The 17,735-nt window shown below is 36.9% G+C and overlaps 1 protein-coding gene across 1 annotated transcript; it reads right to left on the reverse strand.

Moving 5' to 3' along the window:
• Nucleotides 1-8,985: 8,985 nt before the first annotated feature.
• On the reverse strand, nt 8,986-17,251 carry LOC113061827 (uncharacterized). Its single transcript, XM_026231285.1, has 3 exons — nt 17,189-17,251; nt 13,435-13,525; nt 8,986-11,167 (listed from the first exon to the last, which is right to left on the reverse strand). Exon 3 carries the CDS (start codon nt 11,141-11,143, stop codon nt 9,266-9,268), a length of 1,878 nt encoding a protein of 625 aa, XP_026087070.1. The 5' UTR covers nt 11,144-11,167; nt 13,435-13,525; nt 17,189-17,251; the 3' UTR covers nt 8,986-9,265.
• Nucleotides 17,252-17,735: the final 484 nt, after the last annotated feature.

Below are 17,735 nucleotides of genomic sequence, written 5' to 3' on the forward strand. Positions count from 1 at the left end.
CTTAAAAATTGTTTTTGTTCATTTACTTTACATTTTTCTGGTTTAATTACGATAAGATTTTTTCTAGATCCTACATTATATTTATATTTTGACCTCACTATTCTGGGAACAGACACAGTCTTAATAGTTTTTACAGTGCAAGTACTTCTATCATTTAAGCGGGTGGAACAAAACTCATCATAATATTTATTTGAGAATTGTCTTACTAGTCACATGGAGCGAAGTGTCCTGGAGATGTTGTCAGAGAGCAGCTCCGCACCGATTCTGCTTGGGTGTAATCCATCAGCGCGAAACAGCCTAGGACGCTCTTCCAGTTATTAACAAATGGCAGTTTCTGTTCTTTACACCATGACAACAACCATTCATTTAAACCAAGAAGTCTACTGAACCTTTCGTGTCCTCGTCGATACGTGGGCAGTGGTCCTGACACGATGATCGTTGCCGGGGGCGTCGTGCTGCGAACCGACTCGATCAGGCTGCTGAAGTCTCTCTTTAGCGTCTCCGTCTGCCGCAGCGTGGTGTCGTTAACCCCAGCGTGAAGCACGACCACTCTGGGGCTCTCGTCGGCCTTCAGGATCGCGAGTATCTGGGGAGCGACCTTTAACTCACTTTCATATGCAGCCCGGCACGTCACATGTAGGAGAAAAACATACAATCCGTCGGTTTATAAACCGTACTCAAGGATTCTTAAACTGTTCCCTCGGTATAACAAACCGTGCCGGTTTATGAACTGAAAGGATGGATTGCAAACCGTCGCCACTGACTTTATTTTTTTCTCCTACAGATTACGTGCCGGGCTGTGCGTACTTCCACGATACTTGCATAAATGTAACGTTAATTAACGAAAAACTTGAATGTTGGCGTGCTTGTGTCTTGACGCAGATATGAAATGACAGACATGACATTCAGCGCTGAGAGCGAGCAACGCAAGACAATGGCGAATATAGTTTTTTAAACGTGCTCTAGTCTCAGAGTTTTGCTTTAGATAACTTTCATTCAATGACTGGTAAATGTTCCTCGTTATAGCAGCTCTGTCTGTAGAAAGACTGCACATCTGTAGCGGCGAGACAGGCAATTCAAAACGGTGTTATGAGTCACAAAATCGAATTTGTTATTAGCACATGGGTCAATATCACCATAGAGTGCCTTTCAACCCTCACAATACTCACACATTTTGATTTTAATTTACCATTCACTTTATGTCATGTCATAATAGTAGACACTCAAATACTATAATGAATATATTATCTGAGCTCCCACAATGTTTTTTTTTTTTTTTAATTATGGGCGATTTTTTAGAGCATAAAGCGTAGATATGTCCACCCTGTCGTGGACATATAAACACATATACAAATTATATTTTCTGAAAGGTATGATGTCCCTTTCCTAAACAGGGTTATTTGTTTGCTTTCAAATTATAAATACATAAAAGATTTTATGTAAACAATGTTTTTTTAAAGAAACTCATACAATTCGCACATGTATTTTTTCTTATTTGGAGAAATATTTGAATATTTGGACGCAGTTTTTTGTTTGCATGTTATTGCCCCCACACCTAGCACAATGGATTATATAGGTATGATTACATTATTATTTTAAATATTATTTAAAAATAACAAGATGACAGGGTGGACGAGCCCACGACCGAGTGGACACATAAAGCAGAACAAAAAGCATGACAAAATATGACAATGAAACATTTATTCAACTTAAAAAAACAAATATATAATTACATTCTCAATCACATTGATATGTTTTTTTTTTCTTACAACTATTATCTACAGCATACGGAGCCCTTCTGGAACCACTTTGTCAAAAAAAAAAAAAAAACTAACTCGTGGCCTCAAGATAAGTTAACTCGTGGCCTCAAGATACTAACTCGTGGCCTCAAGATACTAACTCGTAGCCTCAAGATACTAACTCGTGGCCTCAAGATACTAACTCGTGGCCTCAAGATAAGCTAACTCGTGGCCTCAAGATAAGCTAACTCGTGGCCTCAAGATAAGCTAACTCGTGGCCTCAAGATAAGCTAACTCGTGGCCTCAAGATAAGCTAACTCGTGGCCTCAAGATAAGCTAACTCGTGGCCTCAAGATAAGCTAAGTCGTGGCCTCAAGATAAGCTAACTCGTGGCCTCAAGATAAGCTAACTCGTGGCCTCAAGATAAGTTAAGTCGTGGCCTCAAGATAAGCTAACTCGTGGCCTCAAGATAAGCTAACTCGTGGCCTCAAGATAAGCTAAGTCGTGGCCTCAAGATAAGCTAAGTCGTGGCCTCAAGATAAGCTAACTCATGGCCTCAAGATAAGCTAAGTCGTGGCCTCAAGATAAGCTAACTTGTGGCCTCAAGATAAGCTAACTCGTGGCCTCAAGATAAGTTAAGTCGTGGCCTCAAGATAAGCTAAGTCGTGGCCTCAAGATAAGCTAACTCGTGGCCTCAAGATAAGCTAACTCGTGGCCTCAAGATAAGCTAAGTCGTGGCCTCAAGATAAGCTAAGTCGTGGCCTCAAGATAAGCTAACTCGTGGCCTCAAGATAAGCTAAGTCGTGGCCTCAAGATAAGCTAACTCGTGGCCTCAAGATAAGTTTACTCGTGGCCTCAAGATAAGTGTATATAAAAGGAGAATGCACAATGGAGCAGCTTTTCTCCCCAAAGCATGCACGCTAGCACGAGTGCATGCACGCTAAATCTGCCACCCATAAGGCTCTTCTTGGTAGGTTAATAGCTATGGATAGAGAGAGTTTGATAAAGCTGTATTTTAGTTTAGGGATGCGTTACCAGGATATACTGAACACACTTGCTTTGCAAGGGATTATTGTCAGTAAAAGGCAGTTAATGAAGACATTGAAAGTTAATGGATTACATCGTCGGCAATATGATAATTTAGAGGATGCTGTCGACTTTATATGTAGTCAACTGGAAGGCCCTGAACAACTTCATGGATACCGGTGGATGTATGTGAAGTGTTTGGAACAAGGCATCCGTGTCAGGAAAGAAGACGTAAGGATCCTTCTGTCTTTGCTGGACCCAGTCAATTCTCAAGCTCGCCAGAGACGACGTCTTAGACGAAGGCAGTATTTTTCACAGGGGCCTAATTTCATATGGCATGTAGATTCCTATGACAAACTCAAGCCATATGGTATATGCATTAATGGATGCATAGACGGATATTCCCGTAGGATTATATGGCTAAGAGCAGCCTACACAAGCAGTGATCCAAAAGTTATTGGAAGCTACTTTGTTGAAGCAATAGAGCAGGCTGGCGGTTACCCAAGGCTTTTACGCACAGACATGGGTACAGAGAATGCTTTGGTAAGAGACATCCAACAGTATTTGCGTCGAAATGATGAAGATGACAGAGCAGGAGAGAGGAGCTATATAACAGGAACAAGCACGGCAAACCAGCGGATAGAGAGCTGGTGGGGACAAATGAGAAAAGAAGGGATTGAACACTGGATCCAGCAACTTGGACAACTCAAGGATGAAGGGCTCTTCTCCGGCGACTTCCTGGACAAAGCACTTGTCCAGTTTTGCTTCATGGCAATCGTTCAGGTAATATAAAATGACCACGATTTTCTGAAAAAGTTAGTAGCTGAAGTTAAACAGAGCGTTCCATAACAGCCCCTTAGAATTTATGCTTTTGGGTGATTGTGATAGGGATTTCAATGTAAATGATTCATAGTAACTATGAATAAATCATGGTGTGCATTCATTGGCATCATTTTACACATTGGTACAACCTAGCAAACCCATAAACTTCCATGGGCTATATTCAAACAGCTGGCTCATATACCTGTTTTATTGAATGAGTTGTGGCTAGGCCTATATATGTAAGCAGAGCTGGGTAGATTAATTATGAATTGTAATCAGTTACTGATTACAGATTACATGAAAGAAATTGTAATCAGTAATATACGGTAATCTCTTAGATTACACATTTTTGGTAACATAATCTGATTACTTTTGGATTACATTTAGATTACATTTGTGCTAACCCTTATTTGATATCACATATATTCAGTTAGCCTAATCTTGTACGTTTTAAAAATATATATTTAAATATATAAAATATTCAGCAAAAAAAGCCACAATAGCTTATTTGTCAAGTGCAATATATGGACAGTTAATACTTAGAAAATACTAACACTAATTTACCTTGTTGTTAGAGTTCACATCTTATGATTTTAAAGCATATTTACTTATAATTAAGTACATTTTGAAAACCAATATTGAAAAACATAAAAAATTCACAGCAATATCACTACTGGGTAAAATATTTAATCAAAAAAAAAAAAAAAAAAGTTAATAAGACTGTATCAATGAAAAAACACCAAACAATATATCTACACTGCGAACGTGAATTTTGAAAAAGACTAAACTCACTCAGCGATAGCATTTCTATCCATCTCAAACCATTTTAAGTGCAAAGTAACAACGAGGAAAAGACAAAAAATAACAACATTACAAAAATGAATATTAAAGAGGATGAAACTCACAGCAATAAAATTGCTAATTACAGGGCTTCACATTAATCTTTTACATGAGCTTGTCCTTTGGACAAGTAAATCAATCATTCACTTGTCCGGGGAAAAAAAAAAATGTTTGTTTGTTTTTTGGCACAAATGTAATTTATTCTGAAACGGTCTCATCAGTGCTTTATCAGGTATTACTTTAATCAGTATATTTTTTTTGATATTTGCCTTAAATTGATTGCTGTTACACTTTAACTTTATAAAGGAAAATGATTTCCTAAACTGATGAAATGTAGATGACTACATTTATGTTGAATTCTCACGTGATCAATACATTACGTTTGAATAATAAGACATTGAGTTTGTTATTATTATTAAAATGAAATCAGTATCAACAAACTGTCCAAATGAATAAATTATGTTATTAGATTAATGTTTTACCTTTTTGACATACAAAATATGAAATGTTGGAAAAATACAATGATAGTTTTAAATATGAAATTAAACCACCAGTAGGTGGTGACAAGTCACTGTTTTAATAAGTGAATCATTGATTCAACCGATTCATTCAAACGGCTGATTCATTCAATAAATGAAGGAGGTAACCGTTTTATAAATGGCTCACTGAATCATTGACTCATTTAAAAATGAATCATTTAGTAACAAAAGACTGTTGCTCGGTTCTGCTTTGGCTTTGCTTAGAATTATTTTTGTTTGAAATTAAGTAAAAATCCACAATGTCTCTTAAATGTAAGTCAGTATTACTTGTTTATTTAACTGATGTATAAAATCAATATCAAATTTGCAATCGAGCTGAAAGTCGGAAAAACATCAATCATGGTCATGTGATGTTGCACATGTTATACAGAATATTTATATTTTTTGTATCGCAGTGTTTGTTTCTTTGTGTGTGCTGTCCTTATGGTTTTGATTTCTCCGCGAGTCAGACAGACTGCACGAGCATCAACTGACTCGACCTTGATACTGTCAATACATTATCTGTTATTAGTCACCGTTTACACTAAAAGTAATAGAATCAGAATCATTCTCTTCAAAGTGTCGGTGATGCCCTAGTTATTGTCGAGCCCATCTAATATATAAAGACCATTTCCAGGTCAAATATTTCATCTTAAAACACTTGAAGTGCATAAGGTAGTAACAATGAAGAAATATCAACATTACAAAAATATATTAAAGGACATGAAATTCCCAATAAATTTGGTAGGTCAAAGATTTCCATTGACAGCTAATTAATCCTTGGCAGGCAGAGTAAAAAAAAAAAAAAAAGATTAAAGGCCGAGTTCCCCTCCACTTCTGAGCGTGATTCTGACACCCCTCCCCCTCTCCGCCGAAAAAACTCAAAGAATCACGAATTTATATAAGCGGCAGGTTTATTAGAAAAAAAATATAAACGTAAAAATAAAAAGAAACTTTGGAGTATCAATGATTTGTGAACGACTTATTACCATTGTGTAAATAATATGTAATAATGTAATCCATCAAAAAGTAACTATAGTCTGATTACGAGTATTTTAAAAAGTAGTTTACTCTAATTACAAGTACTTGAGTTTTGAAATCTGATTACGTAATCCAGATTACATGTAATCCGTTACTACCCAGCTCTGTATGTAAGTATACTTGGTAAATTTACTTGGATTAAGTTGTATTGTAGTTGCTAGGATTTGCTACGATGAAAAAATTTATAACAACTTAACCTTGTTTTTATATTTATAGTAATTATTGTATAGGCCTAGTATAATAATTATAGTATAGTATAATTATATTATAGTATAGTATAATATTTGTCAGTGTCCGACTGATGTGCTTGGTAGCTCACTGACTCCATTGTAAGGATATGTGGGTGTGCAAAACATGCCTGGCATATTTAGCCCAGTTATTTGATTTCAGCTAATGATTTCGTGATGCAACCCCATAATGCTGCATATCTATTAATAAAGCGTTACTAGGCAAACACATGGTGTAAGACCCCCCCCCCCCTCTCTTTTCCCTTTATTTTACAGGAGGACCTGAATGAAATAAAAGACGTTTGGAACGCACATCGCATCCGGCCCTCTAAAAACATCAATGTCCCATCAGGAATACCTAATCTCATGTATCTGGCACCTCACCTGTGGGGCGCAGAAAATCTTCTTCTTCCACTCACTGATGACTTAGCCAGTTGCAAAGAGAGGTGCAAGTTTCTTAGTGCAGTTCCATGTGATGAGGACATATTCGATATATGCACAATAATGATGGAAGAATCAGGCTTCGGCTTCCCAATGAGTATGTCACAAGCACTTGACTTGTATGTATCACTGAGGAATATCATCCGCCCAAATGTGTTTCAGTAGCAAACTGCATGAATGTCACCCTTTGTTTCTGCTAAGACAACTCACCAATAATGGGAAGACCCTTTTCAACACCACACCAGAATTAGTGAACACTCATGCAAACCCAGAGGAGATGGGACGAATCACTTGCTTTATTTCATGTGTTTCACATACAATGAAAAAAATGATTCATTGACTTTGCTGAATTTACTAATTGTTTTTACATAAAGTGGTTCAACACAATTGATTTTAGCTACATTTAAACAAATGTATTAAGTTGAACTAAGTTTAAGTTTGTTTGTCCCAAGCATATTTTATAAAGATCATAACCACTGAAAGCCAATACATTGAATCTAAATGTACAAAAAACAGCAGATCATTTTCAGAACTTACATGCAGTTGCTATACTGTTTGTGAGCAGGCCTGAGAGTTGTCTGCTAGAACAGTAAAATCCCATGGCATGGTGTGAATCTTTGTGATTGTGCCTATGGAGAATATTACACTATTCTTACCTGACTGACAGTGACATGCAGTCAATCTCAGTAATTGGGGAGCCACTGAAGCAACGGTAATTTGATTGTCACCCAGTTCAAGTCTACCATCTGTTTGTTTTAAACAGTCCCAGTTATTACATTATAAATACTGAATTCTTATTTTAGTCTGCATAGTAATCTCAGTGACTTCCGACAGTTTACAATTAACAAATTAATAACCTAATCATACTGCAGCCATGTGCAATCAGTTCATTTTTTTTCAAGCTTAACTTTAACCTTCCAAAATAACTTTGAATATTCACAAGAAAGAAAATCATATCTAAATAGAAAATGTTTGTTTGTTGTCTGTGTTTACTTGCCCACCCATAGGGTATCACAGGGATTTTTGAACAGTCATTAGTTTAACTTCATTTAGCTCAAATCTCCACCTGCAGCTGAGAAGGAGGTGCAAGCAAGTAAGCAAAGCTGTAATTTAGAATCTGTATATTAAATGTGTGAAATAAATTGAATAAATATGTCATTAAAGTCAGTCAGTCCATCATGCTTATTTTTTAAGAACTGTGTGTGGTCCTTCCCTTTGGGTATCCTGAGAAGTTTTCAGAGCATTAGAGGGGTTCCGGGTGTTTGGATGGTGTATAACATTATGCACTGCACTATGCATTATGCACTTTACAATGAATCAGTTAACGGAGTCTTGTCCATGTCTATGCAACTATGTTACATCATTGAAAAAGCAACCACACAAATGCAAAGTAAAATCTTGTTTTGAAATTTATTTATCTTATTTGAACAGTAAGCCTTACTTTGGCTAACGTGAATGTCAGCAATTATACAACAGGCACTCAGAACAGGAGTTAACTAATGTCTTTATAACATTTCTGCAATTCAAATATAATAAAGGGCAGGGTGCTAATCCCTTTCTGAAGTCACATTACAGACAAATTCTTTCATAGTTTTAAATCACATAGATAAACATATGTTGGGGAAAAACTACAGATATTTCCCAGTATATTTATCCATTCCTCTTTAGGCCGGTAAATGTTAGTGGAAAATTACCTCCTGCAGGTGAGAGCACACATTGATCCCACCCCCCACCCCCAATCACCAATCTGTACCTGCAATTCAAATTTGGTTCTGTTCCCTCCTAAAATCCTGTTAATTTCTTAACCCTGGGTTACATTAATAGCTCACAATACACCCATGTTAAACAGACCTGAACAGTCTACTGAAAAAGGAGCAATAAACAAATAACACCTACTCTCTATATAAACAAAAGGCAAAAAATGTACCTTCAAAATTATAAGAGAGCGCATTAGATTTTACTATCAGTCAGGTCATGGAATGCAAGTATTTTCAGTAAATCTAATGACTAATTTAACTAAATAATTAATAATTAAACTAAAACATAATATGCAAATCTCGTACTATGAACCATAGAGTAGGTTACCTGAGCTTATCAAGGATACTTATTTCTTTTAAAACATGTGGAACTTCTATTGCACAAATGCTGAAAAAAAGTGGTTGAAGTACAACCCCTTAACTTAAGAGGAAAGCAATACCCCTTTTAAGACACATCTGTCTGATGTAAAACTACTTAAATATACTACAAATATATTGAATTAAAACATTGACTATTTGGTAGTTGTTTTGTTTTATGCTTATTAAACATTAGAATTTGTTGTAAAATTATCTACTTTATGCTATCATAACTCAGATTGTATCTTTTTTTTTGCTTGGCAAATATGCACTCAGTCACAATCAAATTTTGTCATTCTGTGAATGCGAATTCTGCTAGCTTTAACTCAATCAGGCTGCACATTTTAAAGATAATCCAATGTCAAAGAGAGCTTGTGTTAAATAATAAGAACAAAAAGTTAAATGCTGAAATCATGCCTTTTGCAACTTAAACATTATATTTTATATGTTCTTTCCAGAAATTGTTGGTGCTACCTATTGGCACTCACCCTTCTGGCCTAGATGATATCCATTACCCATACTGAGCTTGTGAGGATAGTATTGAAATCACTACGGAGGTCTGGATAATTGTTGTATCCTACAGGTAGCTTTAAAAGGCAGCCACATGTATGTGATTGTGGTCTTCGCTCGAAGTCTGAGGTTTCAATGAACTCTATCTTAATTGGTTTTTCCATCAAATTTGAACCAGTGCAGAAGCGGAGGAAAAGCTGGAGGGTTCTCAGATCAACTTCACCTACATATCTCTTCAGGTAGCGGGCAACTGCTTTTTCGGGTGCAGACATCACATCTGGAAACTGCAGGAGGTCCTTTACAGCTTTCCCAGTTGGGGTCTTCTGATCTATGACATGATGCAGAGCATCTGGTGGCAACACACTTGCTAAGTGCACCACGATAGGACGCCAACACTCGATTACATACATTGGTGCCTGTATGAGAGATTTGTGTCCCATCTGTGAGAGCAGTGGGATCAGATTGTCCTTTGTAGGAACCTGCTGGCACTCGTGTGGCTCAAGAGCATCAAATAGTGAATCACTGTCAACAGAGTCAAAGTCCTCCAAAGCCTTTTGAAGGACCTCTCTCTCCTGTTCAGACACATACTGCAAGAAGGTGTCCTTTAAGCTGCTGAAGGTTGTGGAGTACAGTACCTCTTCAAGGAATGGTGTCGCCAGTTTCACTGGGAAATAGCGAGCAATCTTCCACCCTACTACTAAGATTCTAGCGATAGCCTGCCACTCTTCACACTGATAATCATGCCTAATAAAGGGTACTTTCACATCCCCTCCCATGGTGCACCTTTCATAAAAGTCTGTCCAAAACTCTGTGAAGCAGTCCCGGGTCACTCCACTTCCCTCTCCTTCTTCAAGTTTTCCATTAGGTAGGCGCATCTTAATAAACACATCAGTGTTTAAAATATCTGGGTTTGTGAAGGCTTTGATTAGATCAGTGAGACAATGCCCCCGCCTAATAATCAGTGTAACCGAAGCACGTTCACCCAGTGTCTGGTCATTCCATGGCTCTGCAACAAGGCCGCCAAATCCCTGTGGTGGCTGTTCAGTTGAAGGAGCTGGTTGAGGTTCGCCTGGGCTCTGTGGTGGCAGGTCATTCCATGACACAGTGTCATCTCTCTGTGGTGGTTGGTCATTCCATGGCACAGTGTCATCCAACTGCACATCTTCAGTTGCCACAGGCCCAATTATAATCTCGAGGTCGATCTCTTGGTGAACTATGTCATCCATATCTTGTACCTCAGTTGAAGCATGTGACTCATGTCCTGTGAGATCAACAGTTGGGGTTGAAGTTAAATGCATCTCTGCTTCCTCTTCCTCAGAGGACAACTCCACATTTACTCTTTTGGTATAAAGATACAGTCTAAGAATTTTTACTTTGCTTTCTTCATACAAGTTATCTACAGTGCTCCAACTGTTGACGTATACCTGAGACGATTCAATTTCAGTTGAATAATGTGAGAGCCTTTTCTTTTTTTTTGAAAAACCATTTGGAAAAAACAGGTCTTCAGCTAGTTTTTTTATTTCTACTACTGTTTTATCCTTGTCGATTGTCAGATGTCTCGTTCCTCCCCCATTGATTGCCTTTACTTGTTTGTACCGTTTGTCTTTTTCATTAAAGTCCATCCATCCAAGTTCAACCCGTCTATCCTTTTTTTTGGCATTTGCATTTCCTGCCAATGGCTTTTTTTTCACAGGTACAGGTGCTTCTACAGGTGCTTCTCCAGATAGTCTCTGACGTAGCCTTGTCAGTATAGACTCTTTCCTGCTCTTTGTGTTTAGTGATGCATTTGCTTTCCGACAGAAGGCCACAGTAGCTATTCTATCTCCAGCTTTAGGGATGTACTTTGCCAGGTCTCCGTCATTCATTACAGGGATCACAGATGCATCAATCTGGAAAAACAAAAATTGGGAGCATGTTTAGATTGACCTATAAATAGTAAAAAACATTTTTATAATTTTAACATTTTTTAACAATGTTTTATTTGTCATTATATATGATCAACGTTTGTAATGAATAATTCATGAAATCACTATATATTACTTTATGGAACATTCAGGTTCTGTAGTCTTAGGCTTTTGGTTCTGCTTGAGGTTTCTGTAACTTAAAAGGACGTTTTTCCTTGCATCTGTTTCCTAGTGCTTGCTCTTGGTGGGAATTGTTGGGTTTCTGTAAATATCAAAGAGCACTGTCTAGACCTGCTTTTTTATGAAAAGCGCTGACATAGCTGTTGTTGTGATTTGGCCCTATATATATAACATTTAATTGAATTTAAATACGCTACATTCTTTGCCAGATTCCTTGTTTTCTGGTAAAATCTTTCTGAATTCTGTATTTTCAATTTAAGCACCTTTTTGTCATCAGAAAGTGTGTAATCAAGTGGTGGTGAATAAAATGTAAACAATTCATTAATAAAATTTTACAAATTGTATCACAAAAACACAACTCAAATACATGTGCAATTATTTATGTGGACAGTTCTCAGTAAATGTAGGCTACTAAAACAGTAGGATGTAAAACAAGCTATTATAATACTATTTGATATTAGAATGAATGCATTGTTGCAATACATGTCTTGTGAATTGTCCCATTTCAAATAAGTTATTGCTTGACAGCCTCCATGCTGCTGAACACAGGTCTGACGACACTACTGTCTGCTGGGTAGCACACATTCTTCTATAAAAAGCTTGACAAAACTTTTTTTTTTTTTGCATTTTTAGCTCCTCCCACACAACCACGGAATCTACAATGAACTGGGCTAGACTCTTGCATCTGCCAATGTGTGTCTATGTTTTATGATTGTATGCAGTTGCCCAATAGCATTAAGTTGCAGACATGCAGCCAGTTGGGTTCTGCAGTGGGCAAGCAAGTAGGTTATTTTGAGTTAACCACGAAGAAAACCTGCACAGAGCACTTTAGAGATACAGCGTAAATTGCCATAGCAGCATACCTCGGGTAAAACCAATGCACCTTTCATAGTGCAGGTTAATCGGGAAGTTACACCGGTCGTCACAAAGTTATTCCTGAAATTACTTGGATAAGCCAGTTACCTCGCTTCGTAATACTCGCTAAGTTAAATAATACCAAAGTTCCAAAAGAATCTCATCAAAGTTAAAAATAGTAATCAAGGATGGATAATTTCAATGTACTTGATAAACCCATGATATCTTCTCCGGGTGTAAAATGAAAATAAAAGCGTAACCTTTTCATGGAACCTAACTAAAGCAGCACGTTAGTGATGAGGCAAAAGCTCACTGTATTCATACTCTGCAGTCACGTCACTACCATCGATACCTGGCGGGCAACAAATGCTGAGAGAATGACGTTATTGCCTGCCAGCCAGTACTTGTGACGTCACGTGCAAAGTATGAATTAATAGGATCTTGCCAGGACGTTGCCAGTTTTAATATACAAAAGTTGGTGTTTTGAGGTGTAAATAATCGTCGCCTGCATGCCTATCGCCTGAATGATAGTTGTTGTGAGATTGGATGCACACTTGGATGCATTTTGTCAGCATTTGTAGCGCACCAGGTATCCATGGCAGTGACGTGACTGCAAAGTATGAATTGCATGTTTACGTTAATCACAACAACAAAGTTGTCAGGCATCTATGTAATCTGAGGAGATTTACGTTACAAACATTAACCAAGTGTTGTATTATATATCATTGCAATTACTTGGTTTTGTTTCACTCAGAAATATGAAATGTGAATGTATCTGCTCTGCTAAAGAACAAACTTTTAATGTATAAAAAACATACTTTAACTTACATTTTGTAATTTACTTGCATTTTTTAAGTTATCATCATTATTATTATTATTAATCAAACATCCAAGCTGCAGTTTGATATTACATTTAAAAAAGATTTATGAAAATGACAAGAACGGAGTTCTTGCAAAAGGTAGCCTATGCAATTTTTTAGTTTAATTAAATGTACAATTTATATATTTTGGTTGCATCTGTGAGTTAATAAAAACATAACTGGTTTTGTGAAAATAATATTCAAATATCGATTAATCGAACGATATAGCACTGAATCGTTTTGCAGAATTGTTAAGGTATCTGCAAATATCGTATCGCTGGCTGTGAGAATTTATATCAAATTGTATTGTAATGAACGGTCCAATTTAAACCTCTAATGTAAAGTGGCTTAGCTTACCTTTTCATTTTCCAGCTTCTGGATAAATTCCTCATCAATTTCCCGCTGGATTAAAAAAATCTCTCAGCTCAGCATCCATTCTTTTTCTCTCCTGTGTAAAAGGGAATAAATGTTGTATAAATTCAAAACTTGCATTACTTTTGCGATTTACAGATAACTGTGGATTGTATAGTATCAAGATTACTCTTGTTGATCTCAGTATGGAGAAAACTCATAAAGAGCCAAAGGGAGAGTGGATATTTGAAGTTGCTGGCCTCTACTACTCATCAGGGGAAAAAAATGCACTAGTGAATGAATTAGAATTATTATTACTGTGCGATATGGACAAAAAACCCTATCACGATTTTTTGAACAATTTTAAGATATTGATTTTAATCACGATTTTGACACACACAGACATGCTTTACAGTCATAAATGCCTTCAGCATAAATTTGAAACATATTTCCAAAAGAAAACCAATGAGAGCTTTATCAAAAAGTTGTAACATGTCTCTAAAACAGGCATAAGTCAAAATAATCACTAAGTAAAGATGTCAAACAAAATCTAGACATATGGCAAAAAATTATAATAAAAAAATAATAAAAAAACTTGTGTTCAGACATGTTTTTTTTTTTTTTTTTGATGCCATGCATTGGTCATAGAGCTCACTGTAGCGGTGCCTCAGGTTTTATATGTTTTGCCCAATATATTTATTGCCCACGGTTCACACGTACTCCATCTGCAGTGCATATACAGTAAGTTACGTGTACGCGGTTCAGAAGCAGCAACGAAAGCGCATTATTGTAACGCGAAAGCACATTAAAATAATGCATGAGTGAGAATCTATCCGCTCGCACGCAGATTTCCTTTGCTCTGTTAACAAAACCAGATGCGTGTGGTCAGATCATAGACTGTATAATGCACAGATACACGCTGCTTTACAACGTGCCTCCTCTCGCTCAACCTGTGTCATGTGGACTCACAACTCTCTCTGTGCTCACGCACAAGATATTAAATCTTTTCGCACCCTTCTATTAATAACCTTTTCTGTTCTCATCTTTTACCGCGTGCAGTGTGAACGTTCTGTTCCGTTAACATGGGCTCAAAAAAAAAGGCTAAGCATCACAGACATCACAGAGTGTGTGAACCTGGAGTTAGGCATATGCCCAGTCTGCTCTGTTCTCGTGCTCCACATAGGTGCACTGCATCCTGATTGGTTCAGATAACATACAGCGGCAGGTCGGGGCTGCAGAAAATCGTGCCATAAAGCGATTTAGAAATCGTGCACACTCAAATCGCGATATTTTTTCGATTTCGATTAATCGCACAGCCCTAGAATTAATATAGTATGGATATGTACTTACATAATTATGAAAAACATCTTAGTAGGTAAATGAGGAGAGACAGTAATCCATTATAGGCAAAGATTGTGTCATATTGGTAGGAAATGCATTATTCCAATACTATTAATAGGCTACTCTAATATTAACTGAATATACACAGCTGCTCATGATTGTGAGCATGGTAGGTATTAATACAATCTGTCACCTGTTAACCAATCAATACGTCTTTAATAATAGCAACAGAATACCAATTAATGTCATTGTAAATCTATTGGAAACAACATACATAGACAATAGACATATCTTAACAACATCAACAATCACCTCCCCAGATTGCATCCAATCCATGTAGGTCTGTTGTACTCCAAATTTCTAATCATGTCTTCACAACAAAGAACAAACAACACTCAAATCTGTCTTATCTCTCTCCCCTCCCTCCCTCCTTACAACTCGTCAACAAAGTAAAGTCACCTCATAATGGCTTTGCTTAACACTTTTCACTCAGAAATACAAGCCTCATTCTGGATCTGGAGTAACTGACAGCAAATATGGATTTCCTTTGCCTCACTGAAACCTGGCAAAAAAAAAAAAAAAAAAAAAAAAACCTGGACTATTTCTCATTAAACTACATAAACCTCATCTTGAGGGGTAGGGAAGTGGTGTTGCTGCTGTTTGACAAGAAGAACATTAGAACAATTACTATTTCCATTACTGCCATTCAGTCTTCCCAACATCTTGCTTTCAAAGTCTCTGATACCATTCCTTACAATGAAACACTGTTTCCCCGGTCTTGGTCAGCTGGCTCCATTAAAACAAATAGTCACATCTAATCACATCTCGAACTCTGCTGCTCACACACTCCTGTGACCTAGCAACCCCCTCCTACTTCAACAACCTGCTCCACCAACACAAGCCCTCCAGCAGCTTCCCCTCCACTTTAGGCACACCTTTTTTTATTTTGTTATTACTGTTGTGTTATATAGCATATAGTTTTAGTGTATAATGTATAGTGACATATGCTTTAAGTTAATGGGTGCTTCTCAATTCTTATTTGTGCATCCTCGTTTCCTTTCCTCGCTTCCTTTCCTCGTGTCTTAGCTCCACCTCTTCAGGATGCGAGGGAAGGACGCAAGAAAAACACGTGAGGATGGAGGACTTGAATCAAGTGAAATTATTTATCCTCACTCCCTTCAGCGTTACTTCAAAGTGTCATAAAGGATCTGCCCTTATGTTATTTAAGTTTGTTAATTAAGACATTCATAATAAATATTAATAAAGCAAGATGCCCTGTTTGAAATATATGACATGCATGGTTCAAGTGAAAAGGTAAAATATAAATAAAAATTATTACAACAGATGTGAAGGGGGAGGAGAATTTATACGTGTATCACGTTAGGTCAATGCTCATCACTCCACATGAAGCCTCCTCCCTCCTCAATCCTTGCCTCCTCGTGGTGCAATTACAGAATTGGGATGTCCTTTAAGATGGCTGTGCTCGATCGGTTTCCGGGTCATAGGATGGAGAACGGAGGAGCGAGGAGACGAGGAGGGATATTGAGAAGCACCCAGTGTCTTCTATGGGTTGTAACAATATAGCGATCGTGGCAATTTATCGCAATAAAAAAATGCTACAATATGAATCATGGATAGTGACAATATGTATCGTAGATGGTTCACCCAAAATAATAATTACTGTGTAAGAACGTTTTCAGAGTTATAGTGTCAGTAGTACTACATTTAATTACTATATATAATGTTGAATATAGTGTACAATAATGCAATGGAGGAATATTTGTGTCCTGATAATGCCAAAGGTTTAATGTTACCAGTACAAATTTACAGGCATCATTTTAAATACATCTAGTCTGTGCATTTTGTGTCCAGCACCAAGTCCAAGCCTATTCATTTACACACACAATGTAAAACAAATTTTGCATGTTAATCAACAGTTATTTTTTTGTTCACCTTTTAACATGTCTTGGATTATTGCAATAATATTGTATCGGGAGTTCAGTATCGTGATATGTATTGAATCGTAATGTGAAGGTATTGTTAAACCCCTAGTGTGTTTTTATTATGGTCTCATATAAACAGTCTTTGAGTTTATTGAAAAGCACTATATAAATTAAATGTAATATTATTATTATATGATTACTTGATACGAAGACATAACTAATATTTCATTGCAAAAACTAATGTTAACGCCATTAGTTAACGTTAACTAAATACAACAACACATGAACCGCCAGGCTTTGTCTCTGTTACTACGTTACAAATTTTACCGGATTTGATAGTTATTAACATTGAATTAGCCTGCTTAACTTGTTATGCTAATCGCTAAAGCTTCCAGCTTGAACACCTATCTAGTCTTGCAGTTATCTTAACTCAGTAATTTGCCATCTAACAAACATTCTAACTAAAACAGTCTTACCTCTGTAAAGCCGTCACAATTATTCATATGATCATCTAATGTATTGTCCTCCTGCAACTCCTTGCCATCAACTGGGAAATACCGGGAAATACACATAAATACATACAGCCAGACGAGGTACCATGACCTAAGCCTAGAACGCCCTCTGCTGACGTTTTATCGTAGGCTACACAGACATGCTTTTCCAAAATGTGAAACACTTCAATAATTAATGAACCAGTCTGCACACTACTACAGGCTATCTTAAAAATACTTTGATCTTTGTTGATATTGATAACCCGGGGGACAATTCTTGTGTCACAGTTGATGTGCACATCAAGACATTTAAAGGAATATAAATAATAATAGAAGTTGGTAAATAAACTAGTAGCCTATATACATGTAAAAAGTATAAAAATATGCTATAAAATATGAAGAAGAATTATAAAGGACTATGGAAATGCAGCCTACAAGATTTATATTACTGTATTAACAGAATTGAATTGATTGTGATGAACAGTACTAGTAAATAAATAGAAACAGAACTGCAGCAAATTCTATTACACTG

The sequence above is a fragment of the Carassius auratus genome, chromosome 43, assembly GCF_003368295.1.
Source record: "Carassius auratus strain Wakin chromosome 43, ASM336829v1, whole genome shotgun sequence".
Lineage (NCBI taxonomy): Eukaryota > Metazoa > Chordata > Actinopteri > Cypriniformes > Cyprinidae > Carassius > Carassius auratus.